The 26,503-nt window shown below is 39.8% G+C and overlaps 1 protein-coding gene across 1 annotated transcript in view; it reads left to right on the forward strand.

Annotated features, from left to right (window-relative positions):
• The window catches only part of GABBR2 (gamma-aminobutyric acid type B receptor subunit 2), a 569,051-nt gene that overhangs the window by 409,367 nt on the left and 133,181 nt on the right, over positions 1-26,503 (forward strand). Inside the window, exon 13 of the mRNA XM_054164335.1 lies at positions 4,772-4,894. Within this exon, the coding sequence (XP_054020310.1) occupies positions 4,772-4,894 (123 nt within the window). The remainder of the gene's footprint in view (positions 1-4,771; positions 4,895-26,503) is intronic.

Raw genomic sequence — 26,503 nt, forward strand, 5'->3', positions numbered from 1 at the left:
CTAATGGATAACTGAAATTGCCATGGCAGGTAGTACAGACTGTGATAGTTCTCCAAAATCCCTCAGAGTTTCATGAGAAGAAACTTCATTCCAGAGCTTTAGAGTGATTGTATATTTCCTGTGATCAGATCATGTGGTCCATGGAAGATAAAGACTTTGATCTTGAACTTCATGGTATTTAGAAAAATAATTGATTTGCTCACACAGAAATGTTGCTGAGAAGAAAATGGCCTACCCATTTCTGTTCTGAGTGATTTTGTTTTGAGGACAGATAGCTTCATATCCAGATATATAGTCCAGACTGGTAGCAATGGCTTTTATGACAGTGGGCAGATCTGCCAGGATGAGACAGATTCACCTATCCAATCACAGATGGTAGAAAATATTACTCACAGATGCTGCTGTATGTGAGCTTGGCTTCAGCAAGGAGCCAGGAACACTTGCAAAAATGGATTTTATAAGCATTTCTCCCAAAGCTAATTTACTGTGTGCTAGAAGGAAGATGAAAAGGGAAAAAATAAGAATCGTCTTCTGAAAGAAGAATTATATATTTGGTTGTAAAGAGCCTAGGTGGCTCATGACTTTCTTTTGTCAGACAGAGAAATTGTTGGATTCACAAAATCTGAGTCAAGACTCCTTCAGTGCATCTGGTGTTTCCCAAGGAGTGAATGTACTGAACTTTGGGAGTGCTGGTGGGTGGGAGTGCTGGCGGGTGAGGGAAAGCTGGGCTTCCTGAAGGTGGAGGTAGGAGATCAGCAAGCCTCTTAGAAATGCTGCTAGGGATGCACCTACAGCATTTCTCAGAGCAAATTTACATTAGGATACACTGCTAATAACTGGAAGAAGTGAAACATAATTGAATCTCCATGTCTCGTTCTGCAAAGCTAGCATTTTGGTGAAGCATTCTGCTTCAGAGCTGCATTACTGCAATAGTTTTGCCAAGGACAAACCAGGGTTGTGACAGGTGTCAGAGAGATTCAGGAGCCCTGCTTTCAGCTTGCACAAACTGCATGCAGCACCAGTAGCGCTGTTTACAGACCTCATTACAGTAGCACAGACCACTTCTTCAGGTTGTCTGATGAGTTTCCCCCCGCCCCCCCCCCCCGCCCTTGCCTTCCTCCTGGCTTTCTGGCAGAACTGAGGGATGAATAATGCCTGCTGCCACTGACAGCTGCTGTTATGCACCTCTCCCCTTCTGTCCAGAAAAGGGCCATTCTCAATGTAATGCTGGGAAAAAAATGCTCCAACAAAAAGTATCCAAGGAAGAGCTCCACTGCTTTCTGGACTTCTGCTTTTATTTATTCTAATAATTACCTGCCAACCCCCCCAGAAGGTTACCAAATTTACATGTGAACTAAAACATTAATACTGACTTGTAGTACCGAACAAGGTCAGTTACAAATGAAAAATGGCCAAGAACAAGGATGGGCAGTTAGTGACATAATTATGAATAGAAAATGTTAGTATGAGATTTCTTTGGACCCTTTTACTAAGTGGATTATCAGGATTACTTCTCATAATAGTATCTTTTCACTCTTGCTGTGTTGCTGCACTAGTTGGATTAATATTGCCAGGTGTTGATAAATCTGTGTCCTATGCATCATTCATTTCAATATCAATGTAGTCCTTATAAGGTTGTCTCATGTGTTACCTGCCCTGGTTAAAACATTCTCTGTTTTCATTAGAAAGATCAGGCTTTGGGGTATCTTACAGGGAGTTTCTGTGGTTCAGCAGAGCAGAGGGAAACATTTCAGGCAGCTTCTCTCCATGTATCATGAAGTTTCTCAAATGCTTCTTTTCAGCTGAATTTGTCTTCACAATCTCAGGGCAGGGATGGTGGGAGGAAAGAGACATATTTCAGAACATTAACTTTTCTGGTTCTAAACTGTATTCAGGATTGGTGGGATGAACTGCCCTTTGAAGGTTCCTGCCTCTACACACTGGCTACTGAGAGAGGCTAGACAAATAGCAGTTAAAACAGCCAGCTTCAGTAAATTATACCAAACAAAATACCCCAATAAAACAAATTGCCTAGTCATTTAAGAGGGAGGAAAGGAAATTTGGAATGAGGTGTCCACATTTTGTCTAAATCCATATTCTGTTTAGACTTAACTCTCCACAGTTTTCTATTCTATGTCTACACTCATGCTAGGAGCAGCACTAGGTATGTTTCACCCAGTCCTGCTTGGAGGCATTAGATAAGGGATTAAAAAGCAAATAGCACTTTTTTCCTACAGAGGGCAACCTCAGTGATTAACAGTAATTTTTCAGCCTTGACTGTAGCTTGGTAAACAACTAAAAGGTTAGGCACGGTTGTTTTCCCAAAGAAGACAGGGGACTAAGCTGTGTCAGACTCTTTGCTTAATATCTGCTTTTCAAAAAACCTTAATGAGAAAATTATTCACAACAGTTTTCCTGGGTCCACATCCCCAGCAAGGCTTCTTTTCCTTGCAAAGTTCTCCTTGCCAAATTCTTCAGCAGAAAGCCATACCCCATAAGAGCTGTCCCTTTCCCCTTCATCTTTCCTTTCCAGATGTGTCTGTGCTTTCTCTGATAAGATGGACACACTACTTCATTATTTGTACAGATATTTTAATAGCATTGTTTTCTGATCTTTTGCCATGATGGGAGCCAAGTGCATTTAAATAACTGGTCTCAGGAAACTAATATAATGCATGTGGTCTGGATGATCAGGTAGTGAGGTGGATTGAGAACTGGTTGAAGGAAAGAATTCAGAGTTGTGGTCAATGGGACAGAATCTAGTTGGAGGCCTGTATCTAGTGGAGTCCCTCAGGGGTCAGTACTGGGGCCAGTACTGTTCAATATATTCATCAACAACCTGGATGAGAGCAGAGTGCACTGTCAGCAAGTTTGCTGATGACGCCAAACTCGGTGGAGTTGCTGACCCACCAGAGGGTTATGCTGCCACTCAGTGAGATATAGGCTGGAGAGTTGGGCAGGGAGAAATTTAATGAAATTCAACAAGGGCAAGTGTAGAGTCTTGTACCTGGGAAAGAACAACCCTGTGGATCAATACAGGTTGGGGACTGACCTGCTGGAGACCAGTGAAGGGGAAAAGGACGTGGGGATCTTAGAGGATGGAAGGTTGACCATGAGCCATCAATGCGCTCTTGTGGCCAAGGCCAATGGTATCCTGGGGTGTATGAGAATGGGTGTGGTTAGTAGGTCAAGAGTTCTCCTTCCTCCCTAGTCTGCCCTGGTGAGGCTGCATCTGGAATATTGTGTCCAGTTCTGGTCCCTCAGCTCAAGAAGGACAGGGAGCTGCTTGAAAAGAGTCCAACGCAAAGCCACAAAAATTATTAAGGAAGTGGAACATCTTCCTTACAAGGTGATCCTGCTCTGGCAGAGGGGTTGGAGTGGATGATCTTTCAATGCCCCTTCCAGCTCATAACATTCTGTGATTCTGTAAGCAAGTCTTAGGAGTCATTCTGATCACTAGCCTTTGCTTTATAGTTAGTTTACACCAAATGCTCTAGAAGCAGATTATCAGAATGGTGCACAGTATTGCAAAAACACCTTTACAAAAAAAAGAATGTGTCTCCCCAAATAATATTGAGCCCAAATATATTTAAGATCTTACATTATTTCAAACTATATTCAATTTCATAATTTCCTTAAGTTTGGTAGGGACTCAATGCAAATACAGTTTATTCTAGGCAGGAATGGCAGCTTTGTCTGTACTAAGACTAGCTGACACTTCTGGCTTTGTAATGTGTTTTCAAAATCCTAACAAGTTTATCAAATCAAACTGAAATAATCACAATTTTATCAGGCTTAATATCAATTAATATTTGGTTTGGATTAAACCAGCTGTTTCCAAGAACCAAAACTGGGGAGAAATATGTGATTTTATCCATGGTAAAACAACTTGGCAATGTCTTTCAAATATTGAATGAACCTTCATTAGTAATAGAAGTGCATATTAGTTTTAAAAATGTGAACAAAGGCACAAGAAGATTGTCATAAAGAAAATTTAAGCCTGGTATTTAAACATAGTTACAACTTTGCAACTGAAATAATGTACTTGCACTGTATTGCTATCTGTGTAACAGTGGAAATAACACAGGGATTGCATGCAGCTATACAATACTGTAATACATGGGTTTGCTTGTTACTTTTATGAACAACTTTATTTTTCTTCTTTGAATCTAAAATCCATGCAAAATACAAAACATTTGCATGTACATAAAAGCCTCTAACCTTTGCAATATAGAAAATTAATCAATCCCTTTCTGCTCCCTGGGTAAAATGCTGCAACGTTACACACACGCAAAATCTCTGAAATGAACTTTCAAGGCCTTGAAAGTGTGTATTCCACATCTGAGAAAGCTGTGGAGAAGTGAACACTGTAAATCTTCTTGACAGCTATCTCAGCTCCTGGTACTCTGGTAGAACACTTTTCCACACTTGTGTACATAAACACAATAGTGGAGCTGTAGAAGAGATTTTTTTTCAGTTTCCAAGACTGGGACCTAGACTTCAATATTGCTGTTTAAGAGTCCTCCCAATTTCTTTTTAGAAATCAGAATGCACTGCAGGTACTTGTAATATCCATGAAATGCACTAGAAAAATTTCTGTCTTCTTGCTTTCATCATTGGATATTTGGAAAATTCATTCATTGTTAAAATCCCTTTTCTATTAGCAACCTGTGTTTTTCTCCTTGTAGGAATAAAGCTGCACAGTGTCTATCTATGGCTCATGGGAATCTTCCCATTTCCCACACCCTTTTCTTTTTTTTTGTCTCTCCAGATCATTAAAGACCAGAAGCTACTGGTGATAGTTGGAGGGATGCTACTGATTGATCTTTGCATCCTGATTTGCTGGCAGGTTGTGGATCCATTGAGAAGGACAGTGGAAAAGTATAACATGGAGGTATGTCCTCAAACACAAATAGTACTTACGGTTGTGTATCAGTAATTGTGGCTTTCTATAGGACCAAGCTAAAGATGCATTGTTGTATGAAAGCAGGTCAAGCTGTGTGTTTGGGAGGAAGTGGGGATGTATTTTTTAAAAGCAAATAGGAGTGAAATAACTGCAAGCAAAAGAAATTGTATCATAGTTGCAGGCGCCACGTACCTGTCACTTGTGAAAAATTTCAGATGAAAGGGTTGCAAACACAGGAGAATCCTCTGCTAAGACTCTCTATTAGAGTTGCAATAAATAATAGATTATCAGAACCCATTAGCAGATTTCAGTAAGAGATCATTCAAGATAAGTGCGGGAGAGGTCACTGCTTAGACTGCATTCTTCGCAGAGATGTTCAGGAGTTGTGTTGCCTCTTTATGCTGCTATATTTATTTTTCAGTAACAGCGTGTGCATACACACATACTGATTGTTCCTATTTTAATGTCATTCCCAGAAAGGTCATGCTAGAGGTTTTGATAGGGAGGAGGTAATAGCTTAATGCCATCTGTATTTTCCAGCATTCTGGTAAGTTTCTAGAAGCAATGCTTTCTGGACAAACTGATAGTAAGCAACACAGCAGCAGCAAGGTAGAACAAGGGGGGAAAAAAGTCTGTCTGTACACAGGATAGCAGTGTTTGAGCATTTATTGTCTGCAACAGAGAGCATGATTGCCCATTGGAATGGGCTGCCTGGGGAGGTGGTGGAATCACCATCATTGGAGGTATTCAGGAGGAGCCTTGATGGGGTGCTTGGTGCCATGGTTTAGTTGTTTAGGTGGGTTGGATTGGTTGATGGGTTGGATGCGATGATCTTGAAGGTCTCTTCCAACCTGGTCTGGTCTGGTCTATTCTATGTGTAAACTGGTTATATTTGAAAACTGGATTATATTAGGACATTGTGGAAGTGTTATTCTATTCTCTTGACAATATGTAAGAAAAAGAATGGCAGTTTTCTGACATTAACATTTGCAAGAAAAGATACAATATTTTATTCCATTCTTTTTATTTCAGTCTTAATTTGCAATGTAGCTACAAAGGAGATTTTACCTTTTTTGGGGGGGGGTATCATTTGCAGAATATTGCCCCTAAAATACAAACAATGCCTTGCAAGAAATCATTTTAGCATGTGAAAAGACACCTCTCAGTTGTTTTCTAGAGTTTGAACATTTTTTGGAGAAGACTTCGCAGTTATTATAGTTGTCAGTAAAAACCAGATATCAGGGCTGAAGTTTGTCTTATGGAGACACTTGTACTCTCTATTTGTAGAGCCTGAAACAATAGGATCTTGTTGATAGCCTTATTTACTTAATTCCAACTGGACTGCAACTGGTATTTCAATTGTCAGTGCTGTTAAAGGTTTCACAGCACATATAAAACCAAGCATTATGATGATCACAAAATGCAATGAGGTGCAATGGTGCAATGGTCATTGCTGTGTTGTGGGTGAATGATTTAGAAAGACTTTTACTTCTCTTCCTGATCAGAGGGAAGCTATAACTAAAGATCCTGATATCTGATCCTATCAGGATCACTTGAGTGAAATTTCTGGAGACAGCAGCTGTAACTGTAAAGTTATCAAACCATAAATGCCATATATTTAAAAAGTAATGTTTGTTGCATTTGTAAAATATTGCAATTTTCATCTGAATCTGTTGTATATTCTTTGGTTGTGTGATACACATTCTGTGCTATGTAGACCACAGCGGAGCTAAACATCAGTTGCCTGAACTTTGTATCAGAACTGAAATTCTCTGGGAACTCTATACACCAGAGCAAACTCACACTGACTGAAGGCACAGGCAAGAACATATAATATTTTGAACACTCAGCACATAATTTACTTAAACTTACACTTAGAGCTCTCAGCTATTACTATAAGTTGTGCAGGAATGGTTTTTTAAGCTAATGGATTCAGAGTGGGAAGGAAATAAAAGCACTGTGCAAGCAAATTTGCTCGTTAAAATACTGTATGTATGTTTTTATCTCATATAATCAGTGAGATGAACTGCAATTGTGAAGCACAGTAGGTCTCAGAAACTCCTTAGTAAAAGCAATGGCAGTTGTATTTGCCTTTTTTATCTTTTAATTATTTCAATTTGATTTGCTTCCCCCCCTCCCCAGGGGATTTAAGTGCATTCTGCATTGGTAAATTCTTTATGTATCTGAAAAATACTTACCACATAGTAAAAACTACTGGAGGCAGGTTTCTGTTTTGTTCCAGGAGCGTTGTGTTACATATATTCCTTGCCTCACTTCCTTCTATGAAATAATTTTAAAGGGATATTTTCTCTCAGTTAAAGTTGATCCAAGTGATAGAGACTGAATTAAATGTAGATCCCAAAGTTATGAACACAGTCAGTCACCCTAGCTAATTAATTATTTGAGTGATGTTTGCACTACAAATACTCATCAGCTTCCTATATGAAAGTTTTGGGTTGAGCTGCTATTGAGTGGTCCTCTATTAACTGTGTCTTCATAAACAGATCAATCAAAGATGACTAGCCTAAAAGCTGACTGTGTTCTTTGCTGGTTGGCATTAATCATTAAAGAGTTCCATTTGAATACCAACACCAGCAAATTAAAAATCCAGACTTCTTTTCCAGAGTAGTTTTCAAGTCAAGCTCTCCACTCCTTAAAGGCTGAGAAATGGGCAGTGTACATCTAAAAATACAAAGGGAATGGAAAGTGCTGATGGTGACTCTCTGCCCCTGACAGAAAGAAGAAATCAGATGGGGAGTTGGGTCTGTCAATTTTTAGACTGATCTCTGGCATCCTGACCCTAGATGTCAGGTATCCCTTAGGAAAAGCACATCTATAGCTGCCATAAGATACCATGCTAAAAATTGTAATGACTGATCCATGAAGCATCCAGATCCTACAAGCATCAGCAGGGCAGTTATTTGGTCTATGATATATAGACAACAAAATCATTGCATAAAAGCAGACAGCTTACACAGAAAGGCAGGGACCAGTGTAAAGTATGCTGATCTCCTGTAGAACTGTTAAGGATCCTCCTGCGTGCACTTCACAGAGTACTGTAGGCTTGATTCTCACATAACACAAAAACATTTTCTGATGTAAAATGCTTCTCAACTTCAAGCAGCAGTGTAAAAAAAGAAAGAAAGGAAGGAAGGAAGGAAAGAAAGAAAGAAATTAATCCATAATATGACCTCCATTCATCTGGTTTGTTTGTTGCACATTTCTCCTTTTGCTGATGTTTCTTTCAGACCAGTGAAGAGACCACTCCCTTTTTTCCTCATTAGCTTCTTCCTAGGATGAAGTTGGGATTTGCTTTTTTTTTCATTCTGTTTCACCTTTTCTGTTGTTATAATCAAATTCCTCTGTGGAATTAGATTTTGACTAGATTCCTGTCAGACTAAGTTTCTCCTGCTCAAGTGAACTGGAGTGCATGCTCCCTCACCAGCCAGGGTCTTGGGATTATCAGGCCATGATGAATTACATGTCTTCTATCTGTGCAGCTGTGGAAGAGCTTTGCCCTAGTGGTAAGACTCTCCTGGCTTTTACCAACCATCTGCATTTTGTTCTGGTTTCTCAAGCAGGCAATGCTCATGTGCTCTGTGTGTTTTTCCAAATGCCTAACAAATTTTGCCAGTTTCAGTCCTACCTCAGAGCATATACAGTCCTTAAGGACAAAACACTGCTGCAGATTTGACAGAAACACCCACCAGTGTGGAGGAGAAGGTCTGGTAGTGTCTCCCCTAAGAGAAGGGTTGCAGAATGAATTTATTCCTCCTTCTAAAGATAAACATTATACACGACCTGCTATGGGGGAGCTTCATACTTAATTAGACACAAAGAATTCAGCCATGAGACAAAAAATAAATAGGAAACCAGCTTGCTCTAGTTTCAGATGCTCACTGACACACCTGCATTGGAATGAAACCACCGCCTCAAACTGCAAAAGCCTTTACAAAGTGGAATCTGTTTTCCGTGTGCAACAGCCATATCATAATTCTATTAGGTACTTACTACAGTTCAGTTAGTCTATGCAGAGACATGCAGTCACACTCACCTCTTGCTCATCATACAGAGGTGTAGTAATTCCCTTGCTCCAGAGTTTAGTTTGAAAACCACTGACTGACTTGTCTTTTCCCAGCACAAACGTCTATGACAATGATTGATTCACCATGGATTTGGAAGGTAACCAGTGATAACGATTAGTAAACAAGAACTTGTATACTAGGGAAGATGGATAGGTTTTGTAATTCCCAAGGTAAAAAGATTTTTGTATTAGTGGTTGAATCAATAAAAGTAACGTTTTGCATATTGGATGCCAATATTTCCTGTAGAATTTAAAACCTCTTTATCCAGGGCAGCAACCTTTGCATTCCCTGATGTCTTAGTGCCATTTTGTGTAGTTATTTCTGCAACGGTTCCCCTTATGCAGCCTTTTGATAACATTCTCAATATTAAAACCAAAAATAAACATTCCAACTTTATTCTGGCATCTGGAATGCCAATATTTAAAGTTTCACACTGAATTGTCCTGGAATGGTAATAAACTTGAAATGGAGAAGAAGACGAAAAAAAACCCCAAACCATTTTAGAAGACACAAAAGAGAAAAACAGACCAATGAGACACCTCCTATTTGGGCTTCTAGCATTGATATAGACATAAAACATGGAAACTAAAAGTGTACAACATTAAATGAGGGTGTTGCTGTAACAAAAATGTCAATATGCAGGGAAGATTGAGTAGGTCATGCCAGAGGCAGACTGGTGCAGTCTGCTAAAGAAAATTTGGAGTCATTTTAGATTAACAAGTTAATCATTTCAGTGACCAAGGCAGAATTCCTATGCATTCCAAGTGTACAACTATGCAGTCAGACAATACATTGCTAACCAACAAGTCAGAGCATCAGCTTTGACTGGCATTTTGAAGGAGTCATAAACACTGCAAATGCAAAAAGTGGCTATGTAAACTGGACAAATGTGCTGTTCAGACTAACTAATTGAGAAGTGGGCAGTGCTTTGTAATTCAGCAGATTAAAGTACCTGCAAAGAGATAATTAATCCTTGATTTCATTCTGAATAGGATACAGTCTGTTCCAAAATGTTGATGTCTAAAGAACTTCTCTGTAGCTGCAAATACCTCTTTCTGAGCTTTGATAGCTTTGAAGAAGCAACATCCAAAAAACATCAGTAGAGTGGTACTCAGCTTCAGAAGGGGGAACAACATAAAACTAAACCAGACTTGTAAAGAGATGATAAAGAGGATGCTGTAGAAATTGAAACCTTAGCAGATGGCCTACAGAGTATAAAGAATATCCTATTTGAGACATGGAGTAAATGCATGCCACACATCAAGTAAGACTTGAAAAAGAGACTCAGCATGATAAAACAGCAGGAAGACGTCCTTCAAAAACAACCCAAGAGTTGTATCCAAATGAGGAAAATAGAAAGTGATACAAAGAAATAGGAAAACTCAACAGTCAAGACTGTTAAGTAGGTATTCTTTCATAATTTATGTACAGTGCTAGACACAGCAGTGGACACATGGGAGGTTTCCCCTCCAAATGTGTGTGTCTGAAGGCAAGTTTTACAGAGTTAATACACAGTTAGCTACTGCGTATGTATGCTATTTCCTATTCATTTGCATTCATCTCCTCCCATCTGTACATGGCAGTGTCCCCTCACAGTAGGCTTGGGAGGGTCTTCCTCTTAGCTGCATTTTCCTCTCTATATATGCTCTTTTGGATGATTGTTCCCATTCTTCTTCTCACAAATTTTCTTTAGCAGACTGCACCAGTCTGCCTCTGGCATGACCTGCTCAATCTTCTCTGCATATTGACGTTTTTGTTACAGCAACACCCTCATTTAATGTTGTACACTTTTAGTGTTTTATTTCTATATCGATGCTAGAAGCCCAAATAGGAGGTGTCTCATTGGTCTGTTTTTCTCTTTTGTATCTTCTAAAATGGTTTGGGTTTTTTTTTTCGTCGTCTTCTCCAAGTTTATTACCATTCCAGGAACAAGCTGCTCTGTCTCTGGTTTGTTTCCCATTATCTATACATTGTCTTAGATAAGTGTTCCACAGATTTACCTTCTTCTAAACATGATGTTGTTGTGTGACAGCTTTCTTCCTGATTGGTAAGCAGGCCTTGAGCTTCTAAATACAAAGTCCAAGATTCATGTCTTCCCTTCTTTCAATTCACAAACTAGAAGCACATTGTGATATGTGGTCATCCTGTCCCTCAAACTTCCTGGCTTCCATCCATTCATTTAGTTCCTATTATTCTGACTTCCATACATTGGTTTAATTCCTGCTATTCTGGCTTCCATACTTTGGTTTACAATAGGTAAATGTACAATTTTCCTAAACAGATCAATACAGAACATTAATATAAAACTCTCCTTCAAAAAGATCACCAAGTCTGGTAAGTTGGATGTAGAACACAATAAAGCAGGCTAAAAAAAACTCTTGGAGAAGACACACAAACAAACAAAAAAAAAAAAGAGTAATAAATCTTTCTCTAAATATTGGTAGCAGAAAGTTTGCCAAGGAATGTGAGGAGGAAGTTCTTCACCATGAGAGTGGTTAAGCCCTGGAATGGGTTGTCCAGGGAGGTGGTTGGGGCCCTGTCCCTGAAGGTGTTTAAGACCAGGCTGGATGAGGCTCTGGCCAGCCTGATCTAGTGTGGGGTGTCCCTGCCCATGGCAGGGGGGTTGGAACTAGATGATCCTTGTGGTCTCTTCCAACCCTGACTGATACTATGAATGTTTGAGAACAATATTTATCAGTGTACAAGAGCATTACTTGCAGAAAACAAGGTTTGCTGATTTATTCAGCAAAATCCTTCGTGGAAGAGCTTGTGAAGATTGCTATGCTAGAACCTTTCTGATGAAGTGAGAAGTGACTGCAGTTGGTGGTAGAAATAGAGAAGCTGATCAGAAAGAAATCATTAGAAACAGATTATATCCTCCCAGGCTTGCTAAGGCAATTCAAAGGGGTAATAGTCAAACTACTGACAGCAATATGTAATCATTAGCTCAGAACTGCTCTGATAGCTGAGCAAAAAGTTGCAAATGTCTTACCATGTTTTCAGCACAGAGTGGAAATCTCAAATTTGTAAGTTAATGTCTGTAGCAGGCCAATTTACAAAAATTACAATGAGGAGTGGAATTAGAAAAAAAAAGGGGGGGGGAGGGGGAAGAGAGAGAAAAAAAATGTGCTACATTGACATGGCACTTGTGAAGGAACAGATCATACAAAATCTTAGTGAAGTCCTTTGAAGCCAGAAGGCATATGAAGAGAAGTTGACACAGCCTGCTAGGTGTCCAAAAAGGACTCAGCAATTTCTTTCATCAAAGGCTCTCATGGAAATTAAATAGTCATGGAATAGGACTGAAGCCCTTAAATGGATGTAAAATTCTTTAGAGCAAGGAAACAGAGTTAAACAATAAATGAAAGTTCATTTTCCAGGAAAGAAGGAAGGATGTAGTCTGTATAGTCCTTCAGGAAATGTTCTAGTCTCTGTGCCAGGACTTGTATGGTTCAGTGGAAGAGGAATTGAATGATGGGATAGAAAAATTTTAATGATTATGGGAAGTTATTTGAGAAAATTAAAATAAGAGCTGACTGTGAAGATTCTGTGATTCCTTGATTCTATAATTGAGAAGGGACATTGCAAAGCTCAACATAAAGTGAGACAGTGTTTATTGATTGCAGCTGCAGAAGCAAACCTAAAGATTATTGTCTCATTAGCTGTGCAAAGTCTTACTGATACAGGGGAAAATGTGATTTTAGAGTTTGATTTTTAAATTCAAGGGGAGGAAACCCTAAATAGATTAGGTATATCCAGCACAGTTTGAATGTCTTTGAATAATGTGGAATAAGTCTGACTTAATTACAACTGCCCAAGTTTTCAATTCCAATAACTAATCCAGAAAAAAATATCAGAGTGTTAGCTGACTTGACACAACTATGTGAGCACCCAGAGATGCTGAATGTATCAGTAGAGGGATGCAAGTCCAACAAGACTCAGTAGAGGGATACAAGTGCAGCAGGATTGGAAGAATCAATTTTGTTCTGTGGTATCTATGGGACTACTTCTAGTGCAGTACCTGCAGAAATGAATTTTCCAGAGATATTATTTGAACTGTATATGAATTCAACTAAATATACAATTCTAGAAGTTACTTATGGCAGTAGTGATGGGCCACTGGTAAGTGAGTGTTCTGTGAATATATCTGAGATGTGATATAAAAACAAGAAAGGAAGGTAGTTAGTATAATAGGTGTGAAAGAAAAGGAAGGATAAAAACATGTCCAAGGTGAGCATGGTGTTGCACCCTAATAATTGGACTAATTAACTAAGAGCAGAGGCCAGCAAATACAGAATTTTCTTTAGTATAGCCTTTCATCTTGTGAGGTTGATTTGTATCTACATTTTAAAATGAAAGATATATGAAAACCAGGATTCATTTTCATTCAAAATGTTACTTACCTCACAGATCAGTTGCCTGCATGCTTCTTTCAGATGCTTTGAAAATTTCCCCCCCCCTTTTTTTTTTCCCCCCTTTTCTTCAATTTTTGTCTTTAGTCATGGTACTGCTGCTGTGAGAGCTAGAAAATACTCTGGCCAAAAATTATGTATAGAGGAGGGGATGTATGTGTGTTTGTATACACATCATAAAAATGTGGGAGCAACGAAAATCTCGAATTGGTAAAGATGCCTGCTTCAAATTCACAAGCTGAAGTAGATTTCTGCAGATTCCTTGCCATTTGGGAACAATCAGATCATGTTCTTTTCTCTTTCTCCATATGTATATATGCATAAACAGATGTGCTCAGGGGGTGTTGTTTACTTGATGCTATTGGGCTATTCAGTCAGCTAACAGCTGGATTAGAGAGAACTTTGTCAAATGTGCATTATGAAATGAGGAATATAATTGGCTGAAGTAGTTTCTGGGGGTGTTCAGCCTAATGCAGGTCAGAGCTTGTTAGTCAGTTTGTTCTCTAAATATCATTACTCCCATCTGTTTCCCCTACTATTTTTTAAATAAATTTAATTTCTTTCCTTCCAATTTGAAATATTACAGACTGCAGGAGCCAAATGTCTCCTGAAATCTGTAGCCTGCTTTCAAACCCTGCCATTGTAGCTCACAGCAGGCGGCCCGCCAGTAGTAGCTGAAATTGAGAACTCTTACTTGCATCTGCTGGGACCCCACCAGTGGCTGGCAGCCATTCCAGAGAGAAGAAAAATGAATGGCCATTAGAGTTATCTGTAAACCTTCCTCTAACCCAGAGGATCCAGAGCAGCTCCAAAGAAAGAGTAAACATTAAAGCGCAAATCTGGTTTACTTCTCTTTCTTGTTTGACATCAGTTTCCAAGGAAACAGAACAAAACGTGAGAACTGGGAGCCAGCAGCTGAGATTGACTCAGCTGGTGGCTAGTCCTGCTTCTGTTCCCATGGAAACACGTATCAAATTGGCAAAAATTAAGAACAAGGGCAGGGTCAGTTCCAAAATGGCAGGATGAATGGCTGCTGCTTTAGCTACTTAATAAGATGAAGCTTGTTGGTATTTATTCCTCTTCCAGTATCTTCAGTAAGTAATTCCAGTTTTAGTTCTGGATTCATTTTTCAGTTCCTGATAAACACTTCATCCCAGCCTCAGGAATGTAGGAACCACTATCACTGACAAGATTTGCAACTTGTCCTGTTGAGTGGTTTGTTTGCAACAGTGACCAGCACAAAGACTTTCAGAGGTGAATGCTAGAAATGCGTAGAGCATGCTTGAGAGGTCATCTGTCACACCTCAATGTTCAGCCGTGGTTCATAATGAGTAGCGACTTCAAGTGGACAATTGTTGTATATCTCCTAACTGTTTTATGTGCTCAATATTTGAATACTTTTGTTATGACCATAAACAGTTGGTTTTAACTCTTGCTGTCTTTGCGCTGTTCATTGTAGTTGCGACCCAAGCACTGAGGAATTTTCCATTGCCAGCTGTGGAAATGTTGGGTTTCAGTCCCATTGAACATATGTTATTTTTCTTTTAGGGAAAAATAGGAATTGAATCTTCCACATCTACTTTTGCAGTACCACGTGGCCAGCAGGAGCAGGGAAGTCATTCTGCCCCTGTACTCAGCACTGGTTAGGCTGCACCTTGAGTACTGTGTCCAGTTCTGGGGCCCTCAGTTTAAGAAGGACATTGAGACTCTTGAACGTGTCCAGAGAAGGGCAACAAGGCTGGTGAGAGGCCTTGAGCACAGCCCTATGAGGAGAGGCTGAGGGAGCTGGGATTGTTTAGCCTGGAGAAGAGGAGGCTCAGGGGAGACCTTATTCCTGTCTACAACTACCTGAAGGGTGGTTGTAGCCAGGAGGGAGTTGGTCCCAGGCAACAAGCACCAGAACAAGAGGACACAGTCTCAAGCTGCACCAGGGGAAGTTTAGGCTGGAGGTGAGGAGAAAGTTCTTCCCAGAGAGAGTTGTTAGCTGTTGGAATGGGCTGCCCAGGGAGGTGGTGGAGTCACCATCCCTGGATTTGTTCAAGAGAGGATTTGACATGGCACTTGGTGCCATGGTTTAGTAGTCATGAGGTCTGTGGTGACAGGTTGGACTCGCTGATCCTTGAGGTCTCTTCCAACCATGGTGATTCTGTGATTTTCTGATTCATTACTGTATAACTGTGTATTTACTACACAACTTCATTTTCTTCTTCATTCTGTGGTAGACAGTCTCAATCTTACTAAGCTTTTTTTTTTTTTTTCCTATGACACAGGGATTTTAAAGTGTCCTTTTTAGTTAGGCTGATTAATGTTGCATATTGGAAAAGATCCGTGTAATGGTTTTATCTATCATTCGACCTGTTCCTTACGTTCTTTTCACTGTTGTACAACATTAAACAAAATTTTGGACTTTACTCTTAAACTGATTCCCAGATTGCTTCCATGCACTAATTAAGACCTCAAGAAAACTTAATAGTAGTTTTACTGAGTTTAAGTGAAAGCAGCTTTATAGTTACTGAAAACATATTCTACTTGTCATCATATAGTCCACTTATTTACTCTCCTCAAAAGTCTTTAGATTCAAGGAAGCTTGGCATTTTTCTTCCTACTTATTTTCCAGTTGAGCAACACTGAATTTAGTATGGAATTATGGTTCTTAGAGTGATAGTATCACTCTGGAATATGTAAGCAATCCACTCATGTTTTTTAGTGTACATTTGTTGTTTCTTTTGCTGCTGTTATGAAGGGACACTTCGGGCTTGTCACTGCTGTTTTGTGAACACTTTGCTGTAGCTCCTCTGATTCTGAAATCCAGCTACCAGAGGCACACAACAGGACCTATCCTTTCCACTGCATTTGGCAGTGCAGACTATTGTACTCCCTTTGGGATTTCAAGGTGAAATCCCCAGTCCTAGGAGAAATAGAGTATTGGAGGAAAGGAAATTAGATGGCAGTCCTCTACCACCACTAATACCTGTGGATTAAAATCAGTCCTTTGCCACTTTTGGTATCAGCACTACTTGAGATTGCTGTGTGCAGTGTGAAAATACCATTAAATGATTCACAACCTAATTAACATTAAAAGCAACAGGCATATCATCTATCAGTGATACCTGGATGTTTCATGCAGAAGGCGCTGTGACAGTTTTGTTCATTGACCAAGGAGGCTTAGTACATGATAGACCCAGTGGGACTTACTCAATTTAAACTTCAAATACTGTGGACACATTCATTCATATTTATTTCCCTGAAGGCTGATGCCACAGCCAATTCTAACATTGATTTTGGGTTCCTTTATAGGGCTGTCATCAGCAGCAAAGATGCTGTAGGACAACACTGAGACTTTCTGGAAGTCAGGAGCTGGCTACCAAATAGTAATATACCTGGATTTAAGATATTTAAGCATTCGTTCAGTAGTCACATGCTTGCAAGCATTTAAAAGCTCATCTCACATACTTTCCTTATTCCTTCAGACATAAATCCCTAGGGGTCTCTAGACATATTTTTAGTTGAACTGCATAGTAAGCATCAAGATTTAGAGGTATTATAATCCAGACAGGAGTACTTTTCACTCTTTTGTCAGTGATTTGGGTTGTTTTCAATATAGAAAGAAAAAAAAGGCAAGAAAACTTTGCCTCCACCAAATGCTAAAGTCTGATTAAGAAAATCTTCCAGAAAATAGAGTCTGGGAACTGACAAATATTCATTGTTGCCTTCTATCCTGGCCATTCAGTGTTCAGCCCTTTCTAACTTTGTAACATCTCTGTTGCTTTCTTGAAATAAGCAGCACTGTATAGAGAAAGAGAGACTTTAATGCTTATGTCAGGAAGCAGATGCTGATGCAGATGAAATGAAGCATAATGAATTACTCCAAGAATATGCTGAGGCTACAATAGAGACCAATAAAATCCTTCAACTAGACTTCTCTGAAGATAGCAAATTCTGTGTTAAAATAGCTATTTAGGGTAGCAAATTGTCTACTGTAATTAATGCTTCTTTGGGGAAGAATATTCCCTTAGTCCTTCAAATGCTTAATAGACTAATACTGAAAATAGGTACCCTGAGTATCCTGGTACTCCTTTAAAACCATACCTTTAGTCATGGGGAATCTGCTGGGTAAGCAAGTTTATATTAAGTGATTATAGTCAGTATTCTTCACCTGGAATGTCCTGAGTCCTGTCCAAGACATCGTGCTGAAACATATTAATCATAGAATCCATAGGGATTAATCGTACAATTCCATAGGGTTGGAAGGGACCTCAAGGATCTTATACTTCCAGCCCTCCTGCCATGTGCAGGGACACCTCACACTACAGCAACTTGCTCAGAGCCACATCCAGCCCAGCCTTAAAACCCTCCAGGCATGAGGCTTCCACCACCTCCCTGGGCAACCTGTTCCAGTGTCTCACCACTCTCATGGTGAAGAATTTCTTCCTAACATCCAATCTGAATCTACCCATTTCTAGTTTTGCTCCATTCCCCCTAGTCCTATCATTACCTGACACACTAAAAGTCCCTCCCCAGCTTTCTTGTAGGGCCCCTTCAGATACTGGAAGGCCACAATTAGGTCTCCTTGGAGCCTTCTCTTCTCCCAGTTGAATAATGGCAGTGATGGTTTAGTCCTGCTGTCAACAGAGAGAAGCAAGCCATTTAGTCACTTACCACAAGATCTTTGTGCAGTGCTTGACCACGAAGTAACACTCTCATCTAAAGGACTCACTTTGGCTTTGCACTAAAATGAGTTCAGCGCTGCTCCAAGTCAACAGGTACTTAGAGATGAAGTGCCACATAGAGCACTTCTGGTTCTAGCATACACAAGGAGACACTGAACTAGACAGAGAGCCTGGGCACAGACAGAGGCAATGAGCAGAGGGCAGAGTACTATACCATATATAGTATATATATATATATACTATAGTATATATACTGTATACTATAGTATATATAGTACTCTCTCTATATATATAGTACTATATATATATACTATAGTATATATACTATAGTATATATATATATATACTATACCATATATAGTATATATGGTATAGTGTGTGTATATATATACTATAGTGTGTGTGTATATATATACACACACTATATATATATACTATATATATGGTATAGTATATATATGTCCCACCCTGGCAAAGCCAGCCCTGTCACATGTTGGTTCCCCCAGGCATTACTATTTGGCCCAGTGCTGTTAGATGTCTCTGTAAGTGATATGGGTGATGAGATCAAGTGTACACCAATAGTGAGTTTGCTGATGATATCAAATAAGTGGGCAAATGGACACTTTGAGGAAATCATTATTCCAGTCTGCTAAGCATTTGTCAGGCCACACCTAAAATATTCTCTTCAGTTTTGGTCCCTACTATACAAAAACATTATGAGTAGATTGGCCACAAAGATGATCAAAGAACTGTGAAGTCTGCCATATGAGGAAAGGCTGAGAGCAATGGGTTTGTTCAGCCTTGGAAAAAGAAAGCTTAGGGGAGAGCATGTTCCAGTGTTTAAAGGGGGGCTGCAAAGAAGATGGGAGACTCCCTTTTTAAAAGGTGTCACGTGGAAAAGGCAAGGAGTAATGGGTACAAGTTACTTCCTCAGTGATTCTGATTGGGCAGAAGAGGAAATTTGTTCACAATGAGACATATCAGTCACTGGAATAATCTCCCGAGGGAAGTGGTGGATTCTTCAGCACTGGGCTCTTTTAGGATTCAGCTGGACAGAGGGCTGGCACATCCTATTCAGGATGTGTGTTTGCCAAGAAAGGTTGGACCAGGTGATCGTTGAAGTCCCTCCCAGACTGATATTCCACGCAATGCAGTCTTAGTTGTTTATACTTCAGTGTCTGCGAAACAGCAACACAACATATTCAGATGTGAAAATATAGGTATTCTGAAAACTGCTTAAAAAACCTGCTAGTGCCAGCACAGGATGTTTGCTGCAAGTGCCTTAGGCCATTCTCTGCTTGGGTTGCCCATACTGTAGTAAATTATGACCTTCGGATGCCTGCATTTTATGCATGTAAAGATTGTTTCATTTGCTTCTTCTCTAATAAGTATACTCTAAAAATTCAAATGTATTTTTCATATGTAAGCGAGGAAAAAGCTTTTTTGGGGGGGGGGGAACTCCCAAACACTAGAATGAACTTTCCTACAAAAAAAAGGCAAGGTTTTGCAACTCTCCTCACACCTACTAAAGCAAGGATTGTTTCTGAATTAGCTCTCTCCAGCATCACTGTCCAGCAGAACGTGTTTATGCATCTGTATTTTGATTTTAAAACATCCTACTCTGTGTTTTTCTCTCTCTGGAGAAGACAGAGGAAACACGTAATAACAGTGAACCACATTGGTTAATGGGACTGATATGCATTAGTAATGCTTCAGTGACATAAATTCTCAAAAGCTATAAAACTGGGGGCTTTTTGCTTTATAGTGGTCTCTGTAGTAGTCTGTTTGCCAAACTGTATTTGTTCTCATGTCGGTGCTCTGACAAGAGCATGCCTGCCTTCCATGCTCCTCCACACTTCAATAATGCTTACTCATGCTCATGTCCATGAACCCTCACACTTACTAAATCTTACTTCATGCTCACTTTCACTACCATAATCTGCAGGTTGTTGATAAAACTGATAGTGTGAAATGATTGTAAACTTTTGTCTTAGGTCTCCGCAGTTTGGGGTCAGTAACTACATGTCAGCAACCATTTAAAGACTGACAACAACCTGACTGCAGGTGGCTGTGGTGTAGGTACCACCAGGCTGGTGTCAGTGTGCTTGTGGACAGTCAACTCAAGGCTTCCCATTAATACCTGATCTAATACTTTGTGGTAACTGTTGAATATAAATGCTTGCTAACTTAATTATGTAGAAGTGATGGAATGTGTTCCTAGTGGATGAGGATGGGATGGAGCATAGGATGAAATCTTGCAGAACTTGGGATAGTGATAGTGTGGCAGAAAAATGTGAAGATGATGCTTCATATAGGGAGGGACCCACTCCCCCCCAGCTTTAGCCTCCTGGCAGCACTCCTTATTCTTTTCTTTTTAGGGGTGTGTGTTGTCTACTGCTTGCACAGACTAAGTAGGCAGCAAGAACACTGCACCTTACGTGAGTTTTTCTGTGACCTGTATCAGCTGCCTACCTGTCCTAAATCACTGCTTATGCAGTCCATGCCCAAGTGCATCCCTGGGTAAAAACAGTCATCTCACAACCTGAATAAGTGCTTCTGTGCATTCCTAGACATCATTCTCATATCATGTGCTTTATAACCTTTAAAATGTAGGAGCAGCACTTACTGCCCTTCAGCCCTTTGGCTTAAAAGCAATTTGCATGAAAAGAATATATGTTTTAGTCAGTCTTTTGTCAAACTACATTTTTGGTTAGCTTATATTTTACAACTAAACACAGTGTTATCTTTGGGCATGCATTCTATAAGGTAAACTTAATGTATCATTTTATTTGCTATCTTTCGTATCCTGGTGGAGTAATTCATTTCTGTTACCTGAAAAGAATGATCCAATGTAGAAATTTTGTTAAGTCACTTCACAAGAAGATGCTGAGACTTCCTTTTTATGTTATCTTTACTTCCTCCCTTAACTCCAGCCATGCAATGAATCCAGTTTTGATTTTCATGTGCATTTAGAGAAACTGTGTTGCCTTTTAGCTACTCGCTCTTGAAAACTTACATTAGCCATTCTCATACTATTTCTTCTCTAATATATATATATTTTTTGTTTTAACTTCTTTGCTATTATTGTATGATGAGGGGCTCCTGATAATCTCAAATAACACTTTGGATTTAAGTGCCTTGGTGTACTTATTTCTTTAATATTACCATTTTAACCACTGGGTTTGGTTCATTTTGAGATAGTTTTATTGCTTTCTCATGCAGTGTCTGTGACCCAAGCAAGAACTTCAGGAACTGGACAATCTTTCTAAGCAGCTGATAGTCTGTTTGTAATATTGCTGTATCAGATTAGTGCTTATGAGGCAAGAATCCTCATTTTATGAAAATACCCTGTTTACCTTTTTAAATCATTATAGTTGTTTTTTTCATTAACAAATAGAATATTGTGTAATTCTTACTAATGTAGAAGCATCTCTTCCAATATGTGCCAAAGTGCTTCTCTAAACATTTAATTTCAGTATGTTGACTATAGATGTACATACTTATGTAGGAATGAGTGTTAATATGTACCTATATACATGTGCAATTAATATTTCAACCATTGAGTTTTGGTCAGGGGCCATGTCCAATGCTTTTTTTTTTCCTTTCTCTAAAACTTTACCTGCAGGGTCCAGTTGGACTTCTGTGGCTAGTGGTGTTCCCCAACACTGGGTCCAGCCTTGTCCAACATATAGGCTCAGCAAGTTTGCTGATGATACAAACCTGAGAGGAGTGGCTGACTCACCAGAAGGCTGTGTTACCATTCAGTGAGGTCTGGACAGGCTGGAGAGTTGGGCAGATGTGATCCTTCTGAAGTTCAGCTAGGGCAAGTGTAGAGTCCTGCACCTGGGGAGGAATAAACCTATGCACCAGTACACTTTAGGGGTTGACCTGCTGGAAAGCATTTCAATGGAGAGGGACCTGGGAGTGCTCATGGACAAGTTAACCATGAGCCAGCAATGTGTTCTCATGACCAAGATGGCCAACAGTTTTCTGGAGTGCATTTAAGAAGATGGTGGCCAGCATGTTAAGGGAGGTTCTCCTCCCTCTCTCCTCTGCCCTGGTGAGGCCTAATCTGAAGTATTGTTCCCAGTTCTGGGCTCCCCAACTCAAAAAAAAAACCAGGGAACAACTGGAAAGAATCCAAATGAGGGATACAAAGATGATTAGGGAACTGGAGCATCTCTGTTACAAGGAAAGGATGAGAGACCTGGGGCTGTTGAGCCTGGAAAAAAAAGAAAACTGAGAGGGGATCTTCTCAATGCTGATCAATATCTAACAGGTGGAGGATGTGGCTGGGCTGTTTTCAGTGGTGGCCTGTGATAGGATGAGGGGCAACAGGTGCAAAGTAAAACAAAGGAGGTTTCACTTGAACCTAAGAAGAAACTACTTTGCGGTGATAGAGCACAGGACCAGGCAGCCCAGAGAGGTGGTGGAGTCTCCTTCTGTGGAGACTTTCAAAACCCTCCTGGACATGTTCCTGTGCAACTTGATCTAGATGAACCTGTGTTAGTAGGGGGAATTGGACTAGGTGATCTCCAGAGGTCCTTCCAGCCCCTACCATTCTATCACTCTATGAACACGTGTTTTTCCATGAGGCACAGAGCAGGGAGTCTCCCATGCTTTCTGACAGTCTTGAATGTGTGAGCTGCTAGCTCATGTGAATTTCAAGGCTCTCTCATGAAATTGTAGAGCCCTGACATAAATTAAATAGCCCATGGTTCTGATTTTGGTATGGAAAAGCTGTTTTGTTCCCCTGGTGTATATTTCTGTGTGCTGGTTACATCTTAGCAGAAAAGGGATTTTGATCTAACAGCTTTTATTAGTCCCCTTTCATTTTGTGGGACTCTGGCAAATACAAGTGGAACAGATCACCAACATCATAAATCCATAGAGCTAATGACAGAAAGTAATTTGCTATCGAATTTTCTATTTGCAATAACACCTTTGAGCCAGCCCATAACTTACTGCAGCAGATGAAAGCAAAATGGAAATTTCTCACTGCCAACGTGGAGGTGCTCTTCAGCTTTGTTATATAGGTTGAAGGCACATATTGTTAATGTTCTTGTTGGAGTCTGATCTTACAATAATGCCATGAGCAAGGTTTTAAAGCTGGTTTTTTTCATATTCTTCATTTGCATGTACTAAAATAGAAGATAGAACAGCCAGTTAAAGCACTGTGGAGACACATTCAGGATGGAAATGTGTGTGTGTGTGTGATGGCAGATCATCAAACAACATTAGAAGAAGTGGCGTTACAAAGGAATTAGGCAGGAGAAGGATGGAAAAGATCACTGTGGGGGCAGGAGTGTGATAATTTGTTGTTGGTTTTGTTGGTTTGAGATTTTTTTGTCCTATTTTGCCAGTCTTTAGGGCTTTTTAAACAAATACATTGATAAAATTTTAATGAATCTGAAATTAGAGTCCTATCCAAAATGGTCAATGTACTTATTTAAGCTCTTAAAACCATGAACTTCGAGTAATTTCCATGAATCACTATGGCACTCATTTCATAAACTGAAATACCAAGAAAGAGTTCTGTTTTCAGTGACAATGAAATGATAGATGGACCTGAATGTAAATAAATGCCATGTGATTGTGAGTTCTTGATACATAGTTACAAGAAAATGCCATCTGTGGCGCTCATTAGAGTCAAAGGGATAAGTCTAAGTGTAAGGAATTACAAGAAAAGAAGTAGGGAAACAGAACATAAAGCAGTGTAATGCCAGTATATAAATTGAGAGTGGAATTACACTTATGCTCTTGAGTGTACCCATTTTTATTCATGCAAAACTCTTACTCCTGAAAAGGAAACTAAGTTAAAGATTGAAAGATAGAATTATAGAATCATTGAGACTCAATGGGGCCTCCAGATATTTTCGAGTCCAAGACCCTTTCTCAAAGCAGTCTCACCAGGAGTAGGTTGTTCAAGACCACGTCCAGTCATGTTTTGAATATTTTCAACGATGGACTCTACAACCTGTCTGGACAAGGTAGTTCAGTGTACAACAACTGCCTTCTGTGTTTTCCTGTGTTGGCTTTCCAGCATGTGTCAGGGTGGTTAAATCCCTCATGAGAGCCAGGATCTGCAAACATGAAGCTTTTTCCTATTGTGTGAATATGGCCTCTTCGACCTCTTCCAGAATCAGGTGGTCAGCAGCAAACACAAACCACAGCACACGCCATTTTGTTCTCCCCTCTAATCTTCACCTATAATCTCTGAACTGGCTCATCATGCATCCCTAGGCAGAGCCCAATGTATTCCTACTGCTATCTCTACTACTACTTATTGGTATTGTAATGGGCAATTTTCTTTTCTTGCCTTCCCAGCCTGTTCCTTCCTATTTATCTTTTGCAGCACACCAGTTGTGAGAGCTTCCCTACCATATCCCTGTAACCCTAATGAGGATGCAGTCCTGCAACTACACAAATATTTCTAACCCCACCTGCTTGTTCTCCATGCTGCATTTATGCATTGGTGTACAGGCATTTTGACAAGATGCTCCATCATGTCAGCTTCCTAGAAAAAGTGTGAATGCCTCCCCCACTGTTCTTTTCATCCCTGTCCTCCTGGCATTTGCATGCATACACTTCATGTCATCTTCTGCCATCCTGTTTTGTTGTTTTAAAGCTGTTTCTTGTATTGATTACCCTGCCTAGTCTTTCACTGTTCAAGAAAAAAACAGTGAGCTGTTGCCTATATCTGGTCAAATTGTCAGATACCTGTATTTCTACAAAATGTTCCATGCATCACTGAACTTCACTGTGCTTCACTGCCTTATAGAAACAGAAGTGCTGTGTGAAAGCAAAAAGCTTTAAAGCTCAGAATAAATAAATACAATCCCTAGGCAGGAAATGTTATTTCTACAAACCATGTTAATAAATTCTAAACTAATAATGAATAATCTAGTCACACCTGAAAACAAAAAAGGACAAATACCCCATAAAGAGACAGACCTAGGAAAAAAAAAAAACAAGAAAAAGAAAAAAGAAAACCTCTTCAATAAAAGAAGTCAAAAAACCTGTGGCTTGCTTAACTTTGCAGCATTGATGCTAGAAGGGCAGCTGAACTATTCAAGCTGTATCCCAGTACTGATACATGAGAAAAGTAGTTAAAAAATTATCATGAGTAAAATGGCAGCTGGAATTGAGAAGATGTTTCTAAGACACTCACTAGATTAGCTGAAAATCTAGAATTGTCTTCATTTAAGGGCATAATGCCCAGTTCTGGGCCCCTCAGTTTAGGAAGGATGTTGACTTGCTGGAAAGAGTCCAGAGAAGGACAATGAAGTTGGTGAGGGGTTTGGAACACAAGCCCTATGAGGAGAGGCTGAGGGAACTGGGGTTGCTTAACCTGGAGAAGAGGAGACTCAGGGGTGACCTTATTGCTGTCTACAACTACCTGAAGGGAGGTTGTAGACAGGTGGATGTTGGTCTCTTCTCCCAGGCAGCCGGTACCAGAACAAGAGGACACAGTCTCAGGCTGTGCCAGGGGAGGTTTAGGCTGGATGTTAGGAAGAGGTTCCACACAGAGAGAGTGATTGCCCATTGGAATGGGCTGCCCAAGTAGGTGGTGGAGTCACCATCATTGGAGGTGTTCAGGAGGAGACTTGATGGGGTGCTTGGTGCCATGGCTTAGTTGATTAGGTGGGTTGTATTGGCTGATGGGTTGGACACGATGATCTTGAAGGTCTCTTCCAACCTGGTCTGTTCTATTCTATTCTATTCCATTCCATTCCATTCCATTCTAATATTCATTATTTGGAGTTTAATAAGTATATGGAAGAGATTATATGGTGTGGAGACTGGACCCGTGCTTCTGTGTTCATGAACCGGATCCCACATTTGTAGAAACACTTGTGAAAACTGCTTGCATTCCTGTTATTTTCCAGTTAAAGGCTGGCTAGCTTCATGTGGATTTTGTGATATTTTTTTGGCCGTAAGTGGCTAGCACATGAGACAGAGTAGCACAGCTATCACTGAATCTCCTTTAAAATGGTTCATTTGCCTCAGGCTTTAGGATTTAGCTGTAATGAAGATGAAAGATTGATGCCTGACTGCTGACCTACTTTGAGGAAATGAAAGAGCAGGTGGCATGCTGCTGACTGAAAGTAAAAGGCTGTACTAAATGCAGAGAAATAAAAGCATGGCTAAATAAAGTCTCTTTTAGATCACAGCTATCTTTCAGTAGTCCGAAACATAATAATATACATCTGGGAACCTCAAAACCTCTTTTATATATTTGTGTGTGTAAATATATTTAACCTATTTGAAATAGTTGTTTTCATTTTGCATAAGAAGGCTCTATGAATTATTGCTAGGGCTTTGAATCCATCCAACTGCCACAGAGCATTGTAGAAACTAATAGGAATAGCTAGATGAGGCAAATCACCAAAAAAAAATACAATAAAATATTAAGCTTAAAGTGCGACA

The sequence above is a fragment of the Dryobates pubescens genome, chromosome 9 (genome assembly GCF_014839835.1).
Source record: "Dryobates pubescens isolate bDryPub1 chromosome 9, bDryPub1.pri, whole genome shotgun sequence".
In the NCBI taxonomy this organism is placed as follows: domain Eukaryota; kingdom Metazoa; phylum Chordata; class Aves; order Piciformes; family Picidae; genus Dryobates; species Dryobates pubescens.